The 23,487-nt window shown below is 46.3% G+C and overlaps 1 protein-coding gene across 1 annotated transcript in view; it reads left to right on the top strand.

Moving 5' to 3' along the window:
* Positions 1-11,610: 11,610 nt before the first annotated feature.
* The window catches only part of CALN1 (calneuron 1), a 325,396-nt gene continuing 313,519 nt past the window's right edge, over positions 11,611-23,487 (top strand). Inside the window, exon 1 of the mRNA XM_064478594.1 lies at positions 11,611-11,851. Coding sequence (XP_064334664.1) covers positions 11,726-11,851 — 126 coding nt within the window. The 5' untranslated portion in view covers positions 11,611-11,725. The remainder of the gene's footprint in view (positions 11,852-23,487) is intronic.

The raw sequence follows: 23,487 nt of genomic DNA on the forward strand, positions 1-23,487 counted from the left end.
AATCAACTCATCCAGTGGCTGGCCCTGGGGGCAGGGCACAGAAACCAAAGGGCTCAGCTGTGCTGCGGATGACAGTGGGACCTAGCCAGACCAGGGTAGGGTCCAGGCGACAGTCAGCATTCTGAGTCCATATTTGGGACTCATCTTAGTAACCTTTCAATGTCCCCAGACAATGAAGCTCCAGTGTGGCCTGATGCCAGCCAGGAGCCTGGGTACCCTGGGGGAGCAGTGCCTCACCCTGGTTAGGGGAACAGGATGGAGGAGGCAGGGGACCAGGGCCCACACTAGGGTTCATGACAGAATGCTGAGCATCAGAAAGCAAAGATAGCACCCCTGGCCCCTGGAATCCTTGGCATGCTCGAGAGGTGATGAGGGCTGTGCCACAGCCCGTGTGGGAAGTGACATTTGTACAGAACACCAGGTAAAGAGGGAGGCTGCTGGTGGCCAGAGGGACTCTGCCAGCATGCTCTGGTGGCCGCCCGAGGCTTGGAGGAGGGGGCACTGGTGGGGGGAGGGGCACTAGCAGGGAGCTCAGGGGGAGGAGCCATGTTTGGGAGCACAGCTGGCAGTTCTGCCCCTCACCAGCTCTGTGCCTCAGTTTCTTCATCTCTAAAATGGGAACAGTATTAATGTTAGCGCCTGCCTCATTGCATTATTATTATGAGGATGATGAAATGAGTAAATTCATGTAAAGCACCTAGAAGTATGCCTGGCATGGAGCAAGTGCACAATTTGTGTCAACTGTTCCCAGACGTTTTGTCCAGTTGAAGATGCCAATGATTGTAGAAGGCGCCTTGATTTCAGAGCTGTCAAAACATGGAATAATTAGTCTTGGAAGCGATGAAATACAGTCTTATTTGGTGTTGGTGAGGAGAGGATCAGGCAAAGGGGGCTTGTCTGGAGGCAGACCAGAGCCTGTGACTGCGCCAACACAGAGAGCAGGACACCACCTGACTCTGAGGCCCCTCAGGTCCTGTGTCCTTGGGTCAGAGGATGGACGTGGGGTCAAGACAGCAGGGATGGGTGAGGTTAAGGTGGTAGGGGACACTTGGGATCCGGGAGGCTGGGGCTGGTAGAATCACTGAACATCAAGTCCTGCTGGGCCTGCAGGCCTGTGAGGAGGAGAAGCCCTGCCCCTCGCACTTGGCCCTTGAGCAGGACTGAGCCTCCCAGGGCCTTTGAAGACTGAGGCAAGGCGCCAGATGTCCCCTCCTTCCTTGCCATTCCGTGCCAGACTCTGGCAATGTTAATATCCTTATACCATGAAGTCTCCATTTTTTTTTTTTTTTACTGTTATTAGTAACAGCTTACTTGCCACTTACCTTAAAACCAGTTATGCCATGTCACTACATAGAGACCCCACCTTTGAGGACAATTGCTGTAACAAAGCCATGGACTGAAGGAGCGTTTATGATTGTGGGAATTATAGCCATTGTCATAGGCTTGTGTGAGACGGGTAATTGTGAGTAGGGGTGGATCGTTTGGAATGCATCACAGCACATCCTATAGGTAGCTGACTTGATAACATCTGACAGTCATTCAACAAACACTTACTAGGTGTCTACAGATGCCGAACCCTGAGCCTACTTGGAAGGACAGGCCTAGCAATGATCATAGCAAGGGTAGCAGAAACCCTCTTATGCCATCTTACTCAGCCCAGGAAAGCTAAGAAAAGACTGCTGTCTTGTGCCCTGGTTTCTAACTTGGCTTCCCCATCTGCATTGCAGCTCATCTTAGCATATGCTATGTGTCAGTCAGCCCCACTTGAATGCAAAGCTGACCTTATGTGTCCAGAGCATGTTTCTTTTCCCTTCATACACACAAGATCCCATGCCAAGATCCAGTTCATGAAGCCCTGTTTCCAACCATTTAAAACGCTTATTACAGTGGAAATTTTCAAATATACACAAAACTAAGAGACACTAGTATAATGAAACGTGTATCTAAACACAGACTTCAGTTATTACTGATGTTCTTTCAATCTTGCTTTATTGTTCTTCTTATAACATGTGATTTCACATGTAAATACTTCATTAAGTATCTCTAACAAAGGTAAAGATGCTTTTTCTTTAACACAACTAAAATACAATTGTTACCCTCAACAGAATTAACAATAATTCTTCAATATCATCTCCATGTTCTGTTTTCCCAGTTGCCTCAATTATGTAGTGTATTCAAATCATTCAAATAAGGTCCACATATCATAATTGGTTGTTAGTTTTCTTAAGTGTCTTTTAATCCATAATGATTGCCTTCCTTTTCTTCCCATGCTATTGATTTTTTACAGAAATGGTATAATTTTCCTGTAAACTTCACACATTCTGGTTTTGGCTTCCTCCGTTCTCACGTGTTGTTTAACAGATTTCTCTATGCTCTTGTGAGCTTCTGTTTACATCTGAGGACTTGATTAGATTCATATTCTATTCTTCATCGAAAGAACACTTTCAGATCATGCCGTGTGCTTTCTGTTGCCTCTCATCAGAAGGCAGTTAATAGCTGGCTGTCCCACTTTATTGATGCTAATTAAGGTTGAGGTTCCATCAGCCTGATACATCCAGGGTCAAGTCGTCCATCAATCTTACACCTAATGATTTTAGGAGCCATTTATGGTCACTCCTGAGACTTATTATTTCATTAGAGGTGGCAAAACTCTATGTTCTAATTCTATCTTTTCTCCTTAATTTATTAGTTGTGATTCCTCTCTAAAGAAGAGCTTTGTGTCATCAAATGTTTGGTTACCTTATAATACAGTCACTGTAGAAAAGGCAGAGTAATTGCTTTGATTCTTTTGTTTATCATTTTTTAAAATAGTAATTAGCTGGTACCTTAGCAGTTACATCCAAATCAATTTTTAGAATAATGGATTGCCCCATATCTGGCCATTGGGCATTTCTTCAGATTTGTTTGTCTGTTACTTGACATCATTGGGAGCTTACCTGCATTCAGGCCTGACAAGGACTCCCAGGCTGACTTTTATATTTCCTCCCCTAGATCTGATTACTTAGAGCCAGAAATGGTATTTAGAGACCACAGTTTGAGTACTCATGGTGCTTATTGCTACTGAGTTTTAATTACTTTGAAGCCTTTTCAGAGACTGAAATAGGACACATATATTCCTTGAAAGAGAAAAATAATTCCTGAATTCATACTAATATTCTTATTCAAATTAGATTTCAGCATTTTTGTTTCACCTTAAAATTTTATATTTATGTCTCTCTAATACAGAAAATCTTGATTCCTAATGACATTAACTTATTTATGCTTTCTCCATGGGTTCTTTTTTTTTTTTTTTTTTTTTTTTTGTCCTTAAGATCTGTCTCACTTGGAATTTACAGTCAAAATATTATGTTTTAAAGGAAAAAATTCTTCTCTTTATAGTTAAGTCATCAACTTGAAATACAGTTGTGTTTGCATGTTTTAGTTTATTTTTTGTTTTTAGGAATTGCTTTAGTTTTCTTTTTGAAATAATTTAAAAATATGTAAAAATTCTAATTTATTTAATTATTTTTGCCATTGTAAATAGGTTCTGCTCATATACTGTTTCTTCTAACTCAGTATTGTTTCTATATATGAAGTCTAATAAGTTCTCTATGTTAATTTTATTCCCCACAAGTTTACTAAATTCTCTTATTTCTAACAGATTTTTTCTTTTTCTTAAAAAATTGTTTTTCTTCCAGTTTTATTGAGTTATAATTGACATACAGCCCTGTATAAGTATAAGCTGTACAGCATAATGATGTCACCTCCATTTATCGTGAAGTGATTATCACAAGATGTTTAGTGAACATCCATCATCTCATATAGATATGAAATTTAAGAAACAGAAAAACCCTTTTCCCTGTGATGATAACTCTTAGGATTTACTCTCTTAACAGCTTTCATACATAACATACAGCAGTGTTAATTATATTTATCATTACATTACATTCCTAGTATTTATTTATCTTATGGTTAGAAGTTTGTACCTTTTGACTGTTTCCATCTAATTCCCACTCCCTCCAACCCCTGCCTCTGGTAACCAAAGATCTGATCTCTTTTTCTATGAGTTTGTTTGTTTTTGAAGTATAATTAATCTACAACAGTGTGTTAGTTCCTGTTATACCAGATAGTGGTTTGATATTTCTGTACATTTCAAAATGGTCACCATCATAACTCTAGGTGTCATCCATCATCATGCAAAGATACTACATAGTTATTGACTATATTCCCCACAGTGTACATTGCATACCCATGATTCATTTATTTTGCAACTAGAAGTTCATGCCTCTTAATCTCTCTCACCTATTTCTTTCCTTCCCTTACCCCTCTCCCCTCTGGCAAGGACCTGTTTGTTCTCTGTATCTGTAACTCTGTTTCTGTTTTATTATGTTTGTTCATTTGCTTTGATTTTTAGATTTATGTTTAAGTGAAGCAATACAGTATTTATCTTTGTCTGACTTTTTTCGCTTAGCATCATACCCTCTAGGTCCATCTACGTTGCCACAAATGGCAAGATTTCATTCTTTTTTATGGCCGAGTCTCCATTGTATGCATATATCACATCTTCATAATCCGTTCATCTTTTGATGGGCATTTTGGTTGCTTCCATATCTTGGCTATTGTAAATAATGCTGCAGTGAACATAGAGGTGCATACATCTTTTCAAATTAGTGTTTCGTTTTCTTTGATAAATACCCAGGAGTGGAATTACTGGATCATATGGTAGTTCTATTTTTCTTTCTTTGAGGACTCTCCATACTGTTTTCCATAGTGCTGCACCAATTTACATTTCTCTGCATTCTCTATATCCTCGCCAGCAATTGTTATTTGTTGTTTTTTTGGTGATAGCCATTCTGACAAGTGTGAGGTGATACCTCATTTCAGTTTTGATTTGCATTTCCCTGATGATCAGTGATGTTGAGCATCTTTTCATGTGTCTGTTGGCCATCTGTATGTCTTCTTTGGAAAAACGTCGTTCAGATATTTTGCCCATTTTTTAATTGGGTTGTTTGTTTTTTTTTAATGTTGAGTTGTATGAGTTCTTTGTGTATTTTGGATATTAATCCCTTATCAAATATATCACTTGCAAATATCTTCTCCAGTTTGGTAGGTAGCCTTTCATTTTGTTGATGGTTTCCTTCACTGGGCAAAAGCTTTTTAGTTTGATATAGTCCATTTGTTTATTTTTGCTTTTGTTTCTCTTGCCTGAAAAGATATATCCAAAAAAAATATTAGTAAGATCGATGTCAAAGGGCTTACTGCCTAGGTTTTCTTTTAGAAATTTTATGGTTTCAGGTCTTATATTTAAGTCTTTCATCCAGTTTGAATTTATTTTTGTGCATGGTGTGAAAGAATAGTCCAACTTGATTCTTTTGCATGTAGCTGTCCAGTTTCCCCAGTGCCATTTATTGAGGAGGCTGTCTTTCCCCCTGTTGTATATTCTTGCCTCCTTTTTGTAGAGTAATTGTCCATATAAATGTGGGTTTATTTCTGGGCTTTCTCTTCTGTTCCATTGATCTATGTGTCTATTTTGATGCCAGTAAATTCTTTGTAGTAGGTTTTTCATGAATTCTTTAGGGTTTTCCAGATATATAATCATATCATCTTCAAGGAGAGATTATTTTGTTTATTTTTGTCTCTCCCTTTCCAGTCTTATGCCTCTAATTGTCTGTCTCCTGCTGGTTAATGCCTACAACACGGTGTTTACAGTAAAGGAGACAGAGAGCAACACAGTGAACAGGAGTGGTGACAGTGACTTCTTCCTGCTTTTAGCAACAGAGTCGCTGGTGTTTCTTGCTCAGTAAGAGCCTGGATGCTGGCTTTTGAACTGATGTGAATATGTGTGTATTTATGTTACGGAAATATTCATTGTTTCCTCCTTTATTGTGGTTTTCAACTTTAATTGCTCTGATCTATTTACAGTTCCTGGTTTTCATTTTGAGAAATGAGGGTGTGGGATGTTTTGCGTATGTGAGTCTGAAGCAGCTCTCACAGGGACACTAGGGCTCCTGAGATGGAGCACTCGCAGAAGCATTGTGTTGAGGTGCTTTTGAGGAATTAGTTCTAGTTTTTAGACTTGGGCTTAGAATCTTGGTTTTCCCTGGGTATACATTTTCTCCCCATGACATTAAGTTCGTTTTGGACAAAACAGAGAAAATGTAACGTTCATTTTTATGTCACATTTAAGGGAACAGTTAGCATGTGCTTTTGCATTTTTCAGGAACTCTATGGACATTTCCTGTGTACTAGACAAACAGGTTATTTTTTATCTTTTATTTGTGCTTTTGAGTACTCTTTCGTATTAACATACTTAAGAGGATGGTAAATAGTTAGCTCCCAGGATGACAGGGTCTCAGAGTCAGTAAACACCAGCACAGTGGTCAGACTGTTTTGCTCATCAGCACTTTGATCAGAGCTTTTCCGCTTTAACCACCTCTCCTCCAAGGAAGGAGCTCCAGTGCTCGCCTGTTCCCGTGGATGCAGGACCCCGCTTGGGAGCTGGCTGGGCGTCACACATGCCTCTGGCTCCTTGCTCTCAGCGACTTGTTCCTTACCAAATACCACGTGGTGTGATCCACTCCCCTCAACACTTTGTCCAGAAGGTACCTGCAAAACAGAATTATATTAACGGAAACGCTCGAGCACTGTCGGTGAGAGTGTAAATTGTACAACCACTGTGGAAAACAGAATGGAGGTATCTCGAAAAATTAAAATAGAACTACAAGACCCAGCAATCTCACTTCTGGGTATATATCCAAAGGAAAGAAAATCACTCTCTTGAAGAGATATGTGCACTGTCATGTTCACTACAGCATTATACACAGAAACCAAGATATGGAAACAGCCTAAGTGTCCATCAACAGGTGAATAGATAAAGAAAATGAAGAAAAATACAATGGAATATTAATCGGCCACAGAAAAAGAAGGAAATCCTGTCATTTGCAACAACATGGATGAACCTGGAAGACACTACGCTAAGTGAAATAAGACAGGTCCAGAATAACAGATACTGCATGATCTCATTTATATGTGGAATCTAAAAAAAAAAAAAAAAAATTGAACTCATGATAACAGAGTAGAATGGTAGTTACCAGGGGCTGAGGGGTGGGGGCAAAGAGGAGATGTTGGCCAGAGGATATAAACTTTCAGTTATAAGATGAGTAAGTTCTAGAGACCTAATGTACAGCATAAGGACTAGGGTTAATAATAATGTATTGTATACTGGAAATAGGCTTTTAAAAACCCCAATAACAAGGTTTTTAAATGTGATGAACAAAAAAAGCCCAGAAAACAGAATTATATTCAGCTGTAACAGAAATAAATTTTACTTGTGGATAAAATCTGATGACACATGTGTGGAAGGTTTTGAGAGAAAAGACCCACGTGCAAAACCCTTGTCAAGCATTACAGGGGATACAATTATGATTGTAACGTGACCATCAACAGCCCTAAACTGTAGCAGGGGACACAAGACACAAAAGACTCTAACCCGAAGCCCAATGTGATCAGAATGGAGGGGATGTTTCTTGGTGAACGTTTGAACTAGGTCTTGGAGTATCAGTCTGGGAAGCAGTGTTTCTTGGGTTTCCCAGAAACAAAATAGAATCATCTACCCCATATTTATGAATTATTCATGCCAATAAACAATGCAGGCTCATACGCTCTGTTCATAAACATTAGATTTTCATCCATCTCCTGCTCCCACAGTGATTGTAATTTTAGACACTCCAAAAAGGGCCAAAAGCTGTGAAGGACTGAGTTTGCCTGTGACCTGTGCACCCAACTAGATGTTCAGAGCTGCAGATGCTGGAACAATGAGGTTGACCAGGTCGCCCAGACTGTATCCATATGTCCCCCTCTCTCAGAGGCAGGCACGGGAATCCATTTGAGAACATACTTGGTGGCACTGAAGAGGACAGTCAAAACCTCCCCTCTCAAATACCCTCAGGGACAAACTGACTCTTCAAACTGAAGGAGCAGCAGCAGCCTCCTTCTCTGGTTTGCGTGTTTGTGTCTGTGTCCCCAGCTTGGTTCTGAGCTCTGTGGGGCTGTATGTGCGGTAGGTTTACTTCTGCCAAACACTTTACACTGGCCCTCCAAAGCACGTGCTATTATTGTCAAGCCCATTTTGCAGGTGAGGGAACTGAAGAACAGAGAGGTTAAGTAACTTACCTAAGACCACACAGCTTTTAAGGAGAACCAGGATTTGAATGGCACAGTCTAATTCAGTTAGCCATGTTCTTAGGCACATCACTACCCCAATCTCTGAATATTATGGGATGGTAAAAGTGATGGGGTCAGTGGAGTACTTGAGGGCAGAACCAAGGTAGCATCACATTTTGGGTAGCCCCGAGTGCCTCACAGTGGTGACCAGTGCTTCAGAGAACATTTTAGGTGCTGAAGGAAGTGGGTGGGTCATTTGCTGAAGTGAAAAGCTGAAGAGGACCTTCATGTGGGTCCAGGAATTAGCCCAAAGCTCTAACTTCAAGACTTGGGCTCAAAAACCAGCTCCTGGCCCATCTTTCAGATGATGACAATGAAGACAAACTGGCAGATGGACTCGGAGGCGAAATCCTGGAAATTCATTGCCCTTAGGCATCTCATTGGAAAATGAGATACCAGCTAATTTGGGGTCAAAGAGTAATTTCTGTAGGCATTTACTGGGTCCCAAGGTGTATAAGGCCACTGGAGACTTGGAAGGTGCACATACCATGGCTCCGCCTTTGAGAAGCTCCTAGTGAAAGGGGGAGAGGTCCATCTCCTATCCAGATGCCAACGCTGGGTGGTCATTAGTTGGCCACAGGCGGTCAGCCCCAGCTTGTGGTGGGCAGCTTGGCCTCCCCCGGTGTGTGTCAGGCCAGCCGTGACCTGGAGAGAGCATTCTGGTGAGATGGCTTCTGGCTGGAGAAGCCAACTCCTGTTTTGGCTGAGGGCCAGCCCCCCGGCTTTGTGTCTTTCCGGCCCGTCCTGAGTGCCGCAGTGAACAGCAGGAGCAGTTGTTCCTCGTGGGGAGCCGCCACCTCCAGTGCCATGCTCCCGCTCAGCTGTGAGCATGTGCCAAGGAATTAAGTGGATTGGGTTCTAAAGCCACTGTGACCGTCAGCTTGGACATCCTTGCTGAGCGCTCCTGTCCAGTCCCATCACCTGCCGTCTTGGCAGCCAGACTAGCACTGGGGGGGGGCTGCCCCTGCCCTGGGATCCACTCTGCCTGGAGGGCCTGACAAGGAGGGCACTGAACAGAGTCAGAAGTTCTTGTATACGGGGAGCTAAGCTAAATCTGCATTTGCCACCGATCATGGCTTCCATGGTGCCGGGACTGTCATGGCAACTAAAAGCCTATCTGAAAATAAAATGTCACTTTTCTTTTGCATTTCTACTGTAAAGACACAGGAAGCGCGCTTTTCCTTTTTAACCTAACACGATAACTAGAGACTAAAAGAGGATGGGTGTGCGTGCCGCACGTGTGGGTAAGCGGGTGCGGCAGTGTGTGTGAACATGTGAGGGGGGTGTGTGTGGGGGTGGGTGTGTGGGGATGCGCACGTGGATGGGGATGGTGTGTGCAGCTGTGTGGCTGTGGAGTGAGTCCTTTCGTGTGTATGTCCGAGGTTAGGGGTTGAATTTTGGGTTGAGATCACACGTAGGCTGTGAGTGTTTGAAGACGTGTGTGTGTGTGTGTGTGTGCATGCACCTGAAGACATGGTGTTGGGGGAGGTGTGTCTGCAGACGAGTGCTATTGCATGGATATGATGGGCTCTTGTTTGGTGAGACAAGGCTTCTGGCTTTGGGAGGCTGTCTCTCTATGCAGAGTGTCCCTCTGGTCCCAACCTTTGGGAAGTTCCAGCCCCATCACAGGAGACAGAGCTTCTCTTTGCAGAGAGGGCCCAACCCATGCCAAAGACCTCAGAGAGCCAGAAATCCTAGAGATCAGGGACACCCAGACACTGTCTGGCCCAGCCCTGACCTAGACGATAGGGGTTTCTGTTCAAGGTGGACGTTACAAAGCACACAGAATCTGTGTGTCTGTCATTCATTCACTGCACTAACTGACATGCTTTAGGCATGGGGCTGAGCCTGTCCCACGTGACCTGGGGTGGAGCTGACATTCAGTGCCTGCCACGTGTGTGGATTTACCACCATAATTTACCACCATGATCACGTTTGTACACACTGCTCCAAGGCTTTCTGCTTCCTGAAAACATTTTCTGAGCCTCGTCTCTTAATGGGCTGGCTTCTCCAGGAGGATGTGTCCCAGGCATGGAAGTGCCCTTTCGGTCAGAACCAAGAGGCTGGAAGTAGATTCGGGAGCCTTTTCCCTGGATGTGACGTGCAGGGGCTGAGCTGTGAGGGGTGGAGGCCCCTCTGCCTGTCTCGGGGACAGGCCGGTGCCCGCTGCCATGCGCACACTTCCCCACGGGCCAGCTTTCTCAGGCGAGGGCTCCATCCGCAGTGGCCAGGGCTTGTTCATTTCATTACGGCTCTTCCAGTTAACCTCTCTGGATTTCGCATCTCTTGAGATTCTTTGTTTTATTACTATTTTTTAAATTTCAGTATGGAACCACCGAGAACCAAAATTGATTAAATGTTAGTTCAGTAAGTGTTTATTAGAGGCTAGGGTCTAGCTCAGGGGTAGAGTGCATGCCTAGCATGCATGAGGTCCTGGGTTCTATCTCTGGTACCTCCATTAAATCCCCCCCCCCCGAATAATAACAACCGCAAAAAAGTGTTCATTGAGCACCATTTATTTTCAGGTTATCCCTGCCGGGGCCCCGATGACTCAATAGGCGTCTGAATTATTCCCTGCCTGCAGCTCTTCTCAATGCAGTGTTGGGAGAAGAGAAGGACAGAGACCATGGACCACAACAGATGTAGGTACACGTGAGGGATGCCTTAACCCAGCCAGGTGCCTTACCCTGAGCAGAGTCATGAAGGACAAGGAGGGGTTAACCAGATGTCTGGGGAGGGGGAGGAGAGAGATAGAGAGCATGTGTGAGCGTGAGCATGTGAGAGAGGGAGGGAGAGAGGGAGAGAGGAAGTCACCACTGGGTTGGTGACGTCAAGCCAACCCAGAGACTCCACACACACAGAAAGCAAGTCTGGACCAGAGCTGGTACGGGACACTCAGTCTGGGATGCTCTTTGCTTTGTGTCAGGAGGTTAGGATGATGTTGCCCCGGGATGGTGAGCAGCGCTGCAAGCTTAAGAGCTTTGGCAGGAGTCTCTCTGTTAGACGGCTGTGTCTAACTCTGCCCACCCCTCCGACCCCCCTTTGTTTCTGTGGCTCTGTTGATGTCAACAGCAAGGAAACAAATTATGCTGGCAAGGTCCCGGGCTTTCTTGCAAGTTGCAATCACATTGGCTGCCGGAGCTCCCTCCACATCACTTACCCCACAGCAAAGCCCACAGGAGCGTGAGTGGAAAAGTACCTGTAAACATTAAGGTCGGTTCCAAAGGCACATTATTGGGTGGTTGTGTAATACCCTCTGGTGACATGGAGGCCTTATTAATAACTAAACATCTGTCACAACTGTAATTATATTTCTTGTGCCAGGATTGTGTTTCTGCCACTGTCCTGTTTAGACACGGAAGGGAGGGTGTGAATTATTTAGGCAACTGACTTTGAGTAAATAATCAACCCGCACTGTGCAGGCAGTAAGTTTCTGTCAACTCCTTGCAGAGTCTCAGCGTCCCCGCTGACGTTCCCTTGATGTGCTCACAAATCTCCCTGAGAACCTCGCCCTGGACCCCCGATGCGGCTGCCCGAGCAACCCAGAGAGGGGAAGCCTGAGAATGAGGAGGAGGGGGGCAGAGGAGCCCCCGGAGGGGGAGAGGAACCGCCGAGGAGGAGCCGGGCCCCCGACTTCCCCACTTGGCAAGTCTTCTCCCCCAACCCCCCCCCCCGCCCCCGCAGAAACAAGCTTTCTCGAATATTTGCTCAGGACTTGATTGGTTTCAGCCCGCAGGTAGGGGGTGGTGTGGGGGCTGGGAGCCTTTGTGCTGAGTGTCGGGGGAGGGGGGAGAGGAGAGGAGACCCACTGGACAGCACACCAGTGAGGGGTCCCGGGAGGATGCGCGTCCCAGCGGGGACAGATTTGACTATCTGTCTTGAGCCTTGACAGCTTTCCATTGATTGTATCTGAGATGTGTGGACGGGTGTGGGGATGGTTTTGAAAGCTGACTCTGTCAGGGACTGATTAGGTTGGAGGGGGTGCTCGTCGAGTGCACACGATGTGGCAGCGTGGAGGCAGGAGCTCGCATAGATGATTTCAGTGAGTCCCCACGATAACCCCGTACGGGTGTCATTAACCCCCTCTTTACAGGAGAAAAGTAAGATAACCATTAAGTGATGTCACATAGGCCAGATCACACGGGCAGAGGTAACCCCAGGGTTCCCACCCACATCTCTTGAGTCCAGACCTTGTTCCTAACCACTAGACTCCCCTGCCTCTCCCCTGCTTGTGGGTGAGGAGGTCAGTTCAGAGGGAGTGGTTGGATGTGTTCTGAGCCACAGGCTTCCCTGGGTCAGATCCTGTTCTCTTTCTTTTCCTTGGAGACATTCATGGCTGTAAAAACTCAAGAGGAATTTCAACTCCGGGTGGTTTTGTAGAGAAGGAATTTTGATCTATGTGATGCTGGCTTCCAGGAGTTGGTCTGTGGCAAGTCCTTTAAATGGGTATGTTCTATGGTGGTCTCCCCAGCGTCGTCGGAATGGGACCTCCAGCCAACTCTGTCTCCAGCTCCTAGTCGGGGCCACAAGTGTTCATGGTGGGGCTGTAAGTTTAGGGTTAGGCTTATGGGGGAATAATGGAAGTGGACGTATTTCTGATGACTAGAGCTCCTGGTTTTCAGCAGTTTCTCTCAGGAGCCGGGGCCCAGCACAGGGTGCTCTGAGATTCTATCCAGAACCTTCTCCAACACAACTCCTTGTGTGGGAAATCCAAGATGGGAGCTGATGAGACCCCTGGCCAAGGGCATGCCGATCTGCAGTGCAAGCTCTTCTCACTGACCCCGAGGAAAGGTCTAGAAGAGGGCAAGGTGCAGCTGAAATGACATATGCTGAAGGCAGGCTCAGAGTGAGGTTCAGCTCAGGAAAGCTGGTCAGGGGTCAGAGGACGACCTGGCCTGGGCCTCCCCATCCCAGGAGAGGAGCCCCAGCAGGAGGCATGGTCCAGTCCAAGGAGGAAATTCCTGGTTCTTTTTTCTCAGGCTGGGGTAAGTGATAGGATACTGGGCACTTGCCCTGGGAAACGGGGAAGGGGTGGTCGAGGGAAGGAGGTAAGGACTGGGGCAGAGAAGTGGTTCTGCACGTCCTAAGCAAGCTGTGGCAAATGACAAATGTGGCTGATTATACAGAGGAAAAGGGCAGTTGCCCACCTCAGTGAACGTGAAGATTATCATGCAGCAAACAGACGAAGAAGTCAGATGGAGTCAGAAACCCTTTACGCTCAACATACTTGCACAGTAAAAAATATTTCCCCCTTTGTTCCTGTGACTTTGGGGTTTAGAATTTTGAGGCCAAACCTGTGATGGGCATGAATTAGACAGTTGAGTTCTCCCTGCCTCTAGGCGTAGCAGTAGCCCAAGAAGAATGAATCCGCTGCTCCCAAGCCATCAGCTTCTCCTCGGGGGAAGGGCACGAACTCTTCCTGGACCACCGGCTGAGGGCCTCTAGGGTTCCTGGCTTCTTCTCATCACACATACACACCCACACCCCAACACTCATAACATTTCTGCTTACTCCTTCCTTGGGGGCATACACACACATTTCTCAAAGATTTCTTTGTGTAGTGGGCAGAGAGACAGCAAAAAGGAAGACGGATGAGATGGGGCCAAGGAATGGAGTTCTGTGGTCTCGGTCTCGGCACCAGGAGTTGGATGCAGAGGGGAAAGGGGACACAGCCCACCTGGAACATGTTTTTGTATGAAGTTCCAGTGGTGAGGTCTCTCAGAGTACACTTCCCCCCTGTCGTCCAGTTCCTCGGCTGGGGGCCTCCTTCAGATAGCCTACAGAGCATCAGGGCCTCAGACCTGAACCAGCCTGGGCCCCGGCGGTTGTGCCTCGTGTGGGCAGGGTAGGCAAAATTATAAAGTCAGGAGGAGCCTTCTCCCTGCATCGTTCTGTCTTCCCGCCCCAGGTAATTTTCACACCTCCTGGTACCATTTTGGTTGTTGGTAACTGAAGTACAGTGGAATTCTCCTAAGTGAAAACAGACACATCTGACATCCTAGCAGAAGATCCCAGGCAGGGGTCGGGAAGGGAGTTATCTCATAGAATCCGAAGCCTCAGGGATGTAAAGAACCCGAGAAAGCTGCTTCTTTCTATCTGTCTACACTTCTCCGGTTTCTCTGCCCATATGAAAATTATCCCTGTCAATTTGGCAGCTGGCCTCAGCTGGGAATTGGTGTGGTCTCAATCCCCAATTCCCTGGGAACAGGCTTATAATCAACAGTGCCCAGGGGAGGAGGGTCAGAGGGTCTGAGCACGGTTGCTTTCACTATAAATATGTGGATGGAAAAGGTGGAGAGACAGTGACCAGAGAAGTGGGGCACCTCCTCATCCCAGTTCCTTCAGACATTGGTTTTATATTCCATTCTTGAACTTGGTTGGCTATCCATTAGGTGCTGGTAAGGTGCTTATAGTTAATGCTCTGAGTTGGAGCCTTTGAAAGAAGGTGGCCCCCAGGAGACCCAGAGGAGCGAGCTATCACTGGTGGGACAAAAGCAGTGGGGTAGTTGGCTGGCGAGAGTACATGGATGCAGTGGAGTGTGGAGAGAGGCCTCATGCCGAGGCAGGGACTAGAAAGGTAGGACCCACTCCCAGCTTGGTCTCCTGCTTGTGAGTCTGAAGGATTGCAGAATTCCCCAGACTGTCTGTTGCTCTGTCTTTGCCACCATGTGGCCAGGCTTCCTCTTGATGTGTCTGGAGGAGATGACATCAATGGGGAACTCCTTTTCTTCTGCTCTGTTCCTTCAAGAGTCTCGCAAGGACACACAGCAACCAAGGCGCTGAGCCCTCGGGCTGGAGGCCTGAAGGGATGTTCTTCCTTTTTTTGTCCAGACTCTGGGATCTGGAGCTCTTTGGGCCAGGCCTGAAGCTGACTCATGAACGGTCAGTAGGCCCAGGAGACCCACTGGAAGAAAGTCTTTGGGATTAGAGAGATGCACAGGTAGCTTTGACAAACTACAGCTAAGTAAACAACCCCACTACCACGGTGCTGCTCCGACCTGATCCAAAGGAAGCTTTTCTAATAAGGGGAGAAATGGATGTGCACTATTGATATATGAGCTAAAAATAGCCCATGTTCCAAACAAAGTGTTTTTTAGTATTTTGAAATGAAAATGTGTAGACAAAGCAAGGATTTAGAATGCATGACTCATTAAATTGCTGACTCTGAAAGCAATGGAAATTCAAAGGGAATCTTTCTCTCCCTATTTTTCCCTCCCACCTCTGTTCTGAATAGCTTATAAAAAGTCTCTTCATAAACAGGACCCATAAACTCCTCCATGATTTAAGGTCCTGTGCAGTGAGAGACGGAAGGAACTCAAGTTTTATTGCCTGTTTACTAAGCTGGGCTCCCTAGTTAGACTGGAACTATCGACCAGAGGCCCCCTTGGCCTGCCCCTACTCATTTCTCCTCCTCATGTCCCTAACAGATGTCCAGGGAATCCCATGGCCCCACCCTGGCCATTGCTTCTCCCTCCCCACAGTGCCCAGCTCTGCTGGACCCCAGCAGCACTCACCTCATCAGCCCTAACAAGGATGCTCCATCAATGAGCATTCGCTCTGGGGGGCTATATCCTGGGGGAGAGTGCACACTGTGTGATTCTGTAGAAGGATGCAGCAGTGGGCATCTCCATCAACTCGCTGGGGGCCTTGCACTCATTCTTGGGTTGAGTACAAGGGTAGCAAAACACTTTCTAAAAGAAGTCTTATGGGGAATCCCATTACGTAAAACAATAAAGAGGAGATCCATTCTGGTTGGATCAAGGTGTGTGTGTGCATGTGCGTGTGTGCATGTGTGTGTGTGTGTGTGTGTGTGTGTGTGTGTGTTTGGGAGGATGGGGAGATCCTCCAGGACCCCTGAGAGGAAGAGTGAGATGGTTCCCTGGGAGGGACAATTGGTTGACCTTCATAGCATGGTTCCTTAAAAGTTGTGGGAAAATCTCACCTCCGACCTCCCCTTATTGTCATCACCTGCTTTTCCTCCCATCACCCCCATGCTCCTTGAATATCTCAGTGCCTGCTCTGTCCTACGTCTGCCCCAAGTCCTGATGTCATATGAGGAAGCGAGAACTGTGTGGATGACCAGACAACATTTCCACCTCTTGTTGCTTCAAATTCAACTGCAGTGACTTTCCCGCCTCTTGACTTTCACTCCTATAGCCTCAGCTTTGCCACGGTTATCCTCTAGAACACCCCATGTTCGAGAGCTCACACTGCAGTACTCCCCTCTTTGACAACCTCCTTGATGGTGTTTACCACCGCTGTTCCTATTTCAGGATGTGGAACATACAGAGAGAAAATCCTTCATGGATGCAGGACGCAGGTATGTGACCCTACATACTCATAGCCTTCATCCCCAGCGGGTTCTCAGTGGGGCTCAGAGGTTCTTCTAACGGCCAACTCTCCTTCCCATTCTCCATCATGACTGTTTCAACCCCTACCCACTCATCTAAGAATGGTGCCACCTCCTCCTTCACACATAAAACAAAGGCCCCAGGAAGAAACTTCTCCAACTTCCTGAACACCTCTCCATCACTCTTTCTGCGTCCGAGTTCACCTTTGCCCCTCCCTGCACATCATAGTGGAGGAGGAGGCCAGTTCAGGACCACGTGAACATCTGTTCCCTGCCACCCTCTCTTCAGGGATCGAATCCCATCAGTTCTCCCTCCTCAGTTATTCTTCAGCCTCTTTCTTCTTCCCATAAGCATAAACATTTATTCTGATGTTGCTTATCTTAAAAAAAAAAAAAGCTGATATGGACTTAAATTCTTCAAGCTTCTTGGAACAATTGCCTACACTTGCTCTGTTTCTCCACTTTTCATTTACTTCTCAGCCCTCACTCACTGTGATCTGGCCTCTGCCCCCATCAGCCCATAGGTCATCTTCTGGCTAGAACAAGGGATAGCCTTAGAGCAGAAGGAACAATGCCAAGGAGTGACCAGTTCAGAATTCAGCTCATCATCAAAATTTATCTGGTAAATTTACAAAATCTATAGGTGTTCATGAACTCTACCTAAGAAATAAGCTTTTCAGATGGGACCTGGAAATCTGCTGTCTCCAAGTCTCTTCTCCCTGGGACCTTCCCCAACAGCCCCGCCAGGTCCCCAGAAGAATTGGGAGGGGCCCTGCTGACAAGATGTCACATCAGTAAGCATGCTTTGCTCACTCACTCCTGTGCTGGCCGGATCTTTTCCCGTCCCCTTTCTTTATCAGTTCTGGCCATCCGATTTGAATTTCAAATGATCTTAACTAAGAAACTTTTAATCACTCTTTCACTCCCCTGGAGATTGTCTGACCCTCTCTCTTGGAAATCTTCCTTACACCCAGGACCTATTTACTTCCTTCATGATTCCCCTGATACAGTATGTTCCAAAGTGATGATCGCCAGAACATCAGCGCGAATAAATATTCCTCTAAAAGTGTTCCATGACCGGTAAAATTCACACGATGCTGCATAGTAGCTCCACCTGTTAGAGACCATCGATGCAGATTAAAACCTTAGCAGTGCCTTACAGCAAAGAAAATGGGTTATCTTTGCTTAACTCGGCTTTTCCAAACACAGTTTGGGCCTGGAACCCTGGGTGTGAGTAGATATGTGTGTGTGTGTGTGTGTGTGTATAAAAGCCAAGAAACCACCTACTAAGTGTTTGCTTCCCTTCCCAGGGACACCTAGCTCTATGCAAATAGTAAGTAACCCATATATCCCAAGCCCGCGGGATGCTGGTGCCCATATTCACCTAAACACCATTAAGTGGTGCACCAGGCTTTGGGCTGGGTGTTGGGAATAAAGAGATGGCTAACCCCTTTCCTCAGACGGTTTATAGGCTCATGGAAAAGATGGATTAAAACTCATCATAGAGTTTATGTGTTAGGATAAATTCACGCGGAGGGCGTGCCTAGGAGCGTTACCGAGGAAATCACACACACGCACGCACGCACGCACATCAAGGCAGTTGTACAGCTCCAGGGTACACTTATTAAACAAGAATAGAATGTGAATGTCACCCCCTGAAGTTGTGCAATATACCTAGAATAAATAAACACATACCCACTTCAATATGCGTAGTTTGTCGTCACTGATGTGGCCACATTAGCCCGCGAGACGTTTTTCCCTCCACAATGTATTACCAACGTCCTTTTCCGTTGTGCTCTGATTGATTTCACCAGTCCCCTCCTGCTGGCTGTTTCGGCTGCTCTGTTTTTGCTCTCATAAGCAGTGCTGCCATGAGCATCTCTGTGTATTTATCTGTATGAACTTGTGCAAGTTTATCTAAATATAAATTTTCTAGAAGTGTAATTTCTGGGTCAGAAAGGATCCACATTTTTTTTTTCTTTTGCTGGATTTGCCAAACTGCTTTCCAGAATTAGGTACCAATTTACTTAAGGGAAGGGCTTCTGAGGACAGGGGGGCACTGGAGTGGAGGGGAAGGAGGCAAGGGAGGAGGGGAGCTGGAAGGCGATAATTAATGGGAGTAGTGTCTCTTAGGAAGCGTGGGGGCAGAGGATCAAGAACAGTCTCCACGAGGAAAAGAAATCTACAGGCACAGCCACAGTGTAAATTCTGGGCTCCCCAGAAAATGTAACAAATGATCTTAGCTGAGAAATTCTGGTCACTCTTGCACCCCCCTGGAGAGTCTCTGACCCGGTCTCTTGGAAACCCTCCTTTCATTCAGGACCTGTTACCTCCTGCATGATTCTTCTAATAAAACATGCCACAGATTGATGACTAACATTGATATTAATAAATACTCCTCTAAAAGTGCTCCATGTGCAGTAACCCAGCTAGTTGGCCCCTAGGAACCTGATTTCTTGAGGGTGAGCTTTGGGTGTCAGGATTCTATATGCCTGTCCTGGCGTTTGCATGAGGGATGCAGCAGTGGGCCAGAGCTGGTCCTGCATCGTGGGCTGAACAGGGTACACATTTGTGCAGTGTTCATTTCACCTCATTGGCCAGTAATCTAAGGCGGCTCAATATTAAAACAAAGCTTGAGATGTTATGGTGCAGGATGCTAGGTTTTAAGACAAACATCTTGGACTTCAAAAGCGGATTCTTGCTTTCAGGGGGATGTTTTGGGCTATGGCCCCATCATTCTCTCTCATCAGAAGCCCTTTTATGGAAAAATTTAGAATCCCTGGGACAGACCAGATTCATCTAGCACATTCCTATGTTTGTATCAAATTTTAATTTGAGTGTTTTGCGCCTATTGGGAAAGTGGGGCAGGGGGAGGGGAGACAGTGGAATCCCTGCCCTGATGGACTTACTGGCAGTGGAAAACTGTAGACAACTACTTTCCTTCAGGGTTAAGTCAGTCCTGCCCATCGCAGAGTTCAAAGGGGACTGGATAGACACAGAGGCCCCTCCAACCTGTCCCATCAGGTGTTCCTTCCCCAGTCTCTCCCACCGGAGCCAAGACCCCTCTCTGCCCATGGTCCAATGTGGCCACTGCAGGAACCTTTTCCTCCTGGACATCTTGTCTCTTAGTTCAGTTGCTACTGCTTTGTAATAAACCGCCCCAAACTCAATGGAGTAAACTGGCCAACATCTTATGCTCATCGAGTCTCCAGGTCAGGAATTCAGTGGGTTTGCTTTTATCTCTGCTCTGTGATGTCCAGTGCCTCCACTGGAAAGACTCAGATGGCCTGGGGCTGGGATCATTTGGTCACTCATATATCTGGTCCCTGGGCTGTGGTGACTGAAGGACCAGCTCAACTGGGAGCACCTACATAGGACTCACAGCGTGGTATCTGGCCTCTGAGACAAGCATCTAGGGACAAGCTCCAAGAGCAGTGGCTGGGACCTGGTTGGCCTTTTATGACTTGGCCTTGTAAGCATCACTTCTGGCATATTTTGGCAGTCAAAGTGGTCCACATCTGCCTAGATTCAGGGGGTGGAGGCATAGAGAGCACATATCAGTGGCGAGGAGAGTCAGAGAATTTGGGGACCACATTGTAAAACTCCCACTCTTTCCCTTCGTGATTCCTGGATCCTTCTACCACCTGCTCCCAGCGATGCACTTTTTTCAGCATCTTCTGGATTCTGGATGGTGGCACAGAAGAACAGGGTGTTGGGTGGGTGGGGGAGTCAAGCTAAGGGACCTTCCCAGTGATCTGAGAATCCTGTGGATACCTCAGAACATTATTATGTTAAAAGAAAAAAGTATTTATCTTGCTTTAAATTTTCCTAACCTGATGTGTGCCAGACTCCAGGAGGAAAAAGGACAGGGAGGCAAAACACACGATGGCAAATACAGGAAGTTTAGACACAGGGTCAGAGACAATACAAGGACAGGATTTCAGGGAAATTGATAACAAAGTATGTTCCAGGAGAGAGAGTGGCCAGGCCACGGCATATCAGTATGCAGTTGGTACACACCACGACTCCAGGGGGCACTTAGAGAGTGTGATTAATTGGGCCCTGGCCACACAGAGCTTTGATGGGACTTATTTAAAGGAAAGCAGTAACCAGTACCACTGTGCTGCTGTCGGTCAGATGTCTGTCTCATTCCCTTACCAGGGTCATCGTCTCATATTGTATTTGGGGGAAGCAGGTGGACCTCAGGTCTGTACGTGAGTCAGTGCACCTGCAGCTGCTGCTGGGTACCTGCCCCGACCTAAGGGCTCAGCGTGTCAGCCCCATGTCCACTTCGGGTCCACACCCGGGACTCTGGGGCCACCGTCTTCTCTCAATAAACAGTAGCTGCCAAGTCACCAATCCCTGGAGGGGCGCTGCTGATGGGAGGGCGTGACTTCCCCGGCAGCATGCTCGCTCATTTCCCCACCACGCCGCTCACACACGGCCGATCGGATATCAATCACAGATTTTACCGAAGGCCTGGGAATAACGGGGGAATTTCAATACAGGGAAAAATGACCATCTACAAAGAAATCTTCTGAGCCAGAGAAAATAAAAATATTTTAAAGGGGCTTTTCATGTGTGGCTCCCTTTGGCAGTCTGGCGAAGCCTGTGAATTATGTTTTTAAATGTAGGAAATAGAATAATCGAGGGAACCATAAAGGAAATCAATTATTTTTAAGTACAGTATCAAACTATTAAACAAAACAAATGTGTGATGTAATAATACATGTGCTATCTTGTTGCCGCCTTAAATAGTAAGATCTAGGAGCAAGTCTGTAATAACTATCATAATTTTGAAATACTGTAGTCGTACTTGTAAACAGCATTGGGAGATAATTCTGCAGCTGTAACCAGGTTGGAAAACATTAGCGGCAGAGTCACAGTACTGCTAATTCCATGGCGCCGTGTGGCTTGCATTCGTGATGGAATGCTAGATTCTGTTAAGAGATTGATGAAGATAAAGGTATATTCTTTCCCATCCAAATTCGTAGGCCCCTTGCTTCCATCCTTGGGCCACCAAGGGTGAGGGCCCCTCAGGACCCCTGTGTGGTGCGTCACTGAGCCCTGTTTCCTGGCTTCTTTCTTCAGGCCTTCCCAGGGCAAATCTCCATCCCTTTTTCAGGAAACCTGAACCCCGACTCCAGGACCCGGCTCCCTCTGACTTCCTCCCTGGCAGGGGCAGCCCATAAAAGTCAGTCCAGCCTGGCAGTAGGTAATAGGAAGAACCTTCTGGCAGATATTACACGGGTGCATGTCAATATGAAGGTGGAGACTTCTCACCCCAGGACAGGACGACAGGTGTTTGACTTCGTGGGGAGACGCTAGGCTGCCAAGCCAGGCTTCACGGGCAGGGAAGTCTTGCGAGATTACAGGCTTGCAGGAAGACTCAGACCTTTGGATTCTTCTGGTCTAAAGAAGGTGCCTCTGACCACCTTTCAGGCTTAATGGTGAGGCTGGAGCCGGATGACACAGGAGAAGTGAAGGAAATGTCTTTCTATTTTCTGGGCAAAGGTTGGAGGGAGGGGGCGAGGTGAGGAGGTGGGAGAGCAAAGGGATGTTCTGTTTCCATCTCTCGGCTGAGGACAGAGCCTCACTCCTCTCTGGGGACTTTGGGAGCCCACCAGACAGGGCACCTGCCCCAAGACGTTGCCTCTGGTCTGGTACAGTGTGTGGAGAGTGGAACAAGGTAGCTCCCCTGAGTCTCACTAAATCGCTGTGGGGCAGAGACACTGAATGAAGAGCCGCTGGTCTGCCCCCAGGAGCAACACCTGCATGTGCCCAGAACAGGCCCGACCTGGATGGAGGGTGGAGCAGAGACCCAGGGATGTCAGCCACGTAGAGCCGAGAGGAGGCCGAACAGGAAGGGCAGGGACCAGGGCTCCTGAAAGCATTACACAGACTAGAAGAAGGACCCCAATCCTCTAGTTCCAAACTTCAGGTTGGAGGCCAGCAGGATACCTGTGACCGTGTGCCAAGACACATCACCTGGGGGAGACAATGTGGGAGACTAAACATATTTTAAAATATGTTTTATTTTTTGAGCAATTTTAGATATACAGAAAGATTGGAACAATAATACCTAACACTGAGTTTCCTCTGTTAGCATCTCCCATGTGCGTGGCACATGTGTTACTATTCATGGATCAATATTGGTACAGTATTATTAACTAAGGTCCATACTTTGTTCAAATTTCCTTAAGTTTTATCCTTTTTCTATTCCAAGATCTCATCCAGGATACGGCATTACATTTCATTGTCATCTCTCTTTCGGCTCCTCTGGGCGGTGACAGGTTTCAGACTTTTCTTGTGTTTGATGACGTTGACACTTCTGAGGAGTACTGGTGAAGTATTTTGTACAGTGCCCCTCAATTGGGATTTGTCCACTGTTTTTCTCACGATTAGACTGGGGTTATGGTTTTTGGGGAGGAAGACCACGGGGATCCAGTGCTGTTTTCACCACATCATACAGAGGGTATATACTGTCAACATGTCTGATCACTGTTGATGCTGACCTGGCTGAGGTGTGTTTGTCAGGATGCTCCACTGCAGAGTTATTAATGTTTCCCTTTTCCCATACGCACTCTTTGGAAGGAAGTTACTAAGCACAGGCTACACAAGGAATGAGTTACGCTTCATCTCCATGAGGACATAAATTACTTGGAATTATTCCGTACAGGAGATTTTGTCTCCTTTTTCCTATTTATTTATTCAATCATATATTTCCATACATATGGACTCATGGATATTTCTTTTCTTTATTTTTCAATTGAAGTGTAGTCAATTTACAATGTTGTGTCAATTTCTAGTGTACAGCGTAATAGTTCAGTCATACATATACATACATATATTTGCTTTCATATTCTCTTTCATTATAGGTTACTGCAAGATATTGAATATAGTTCCCTGGGCTATGCAGTAGGAACTTGTTGTTT

This window comes from Camelus dromedarius, chromosome 24 (genome assembly GCF_036321535.1).
Source record: "Camelus dromedarius isolate mCamDro1 chromosome 24, mCamDro1.pat, whole genome shotgun sequence".
Lineage (NCBI taxonomy): Eukaryota > Metazoa > Chordata > Mammalia > Artiodactyla > Camelidae > Camelus > Camelus dromedarius.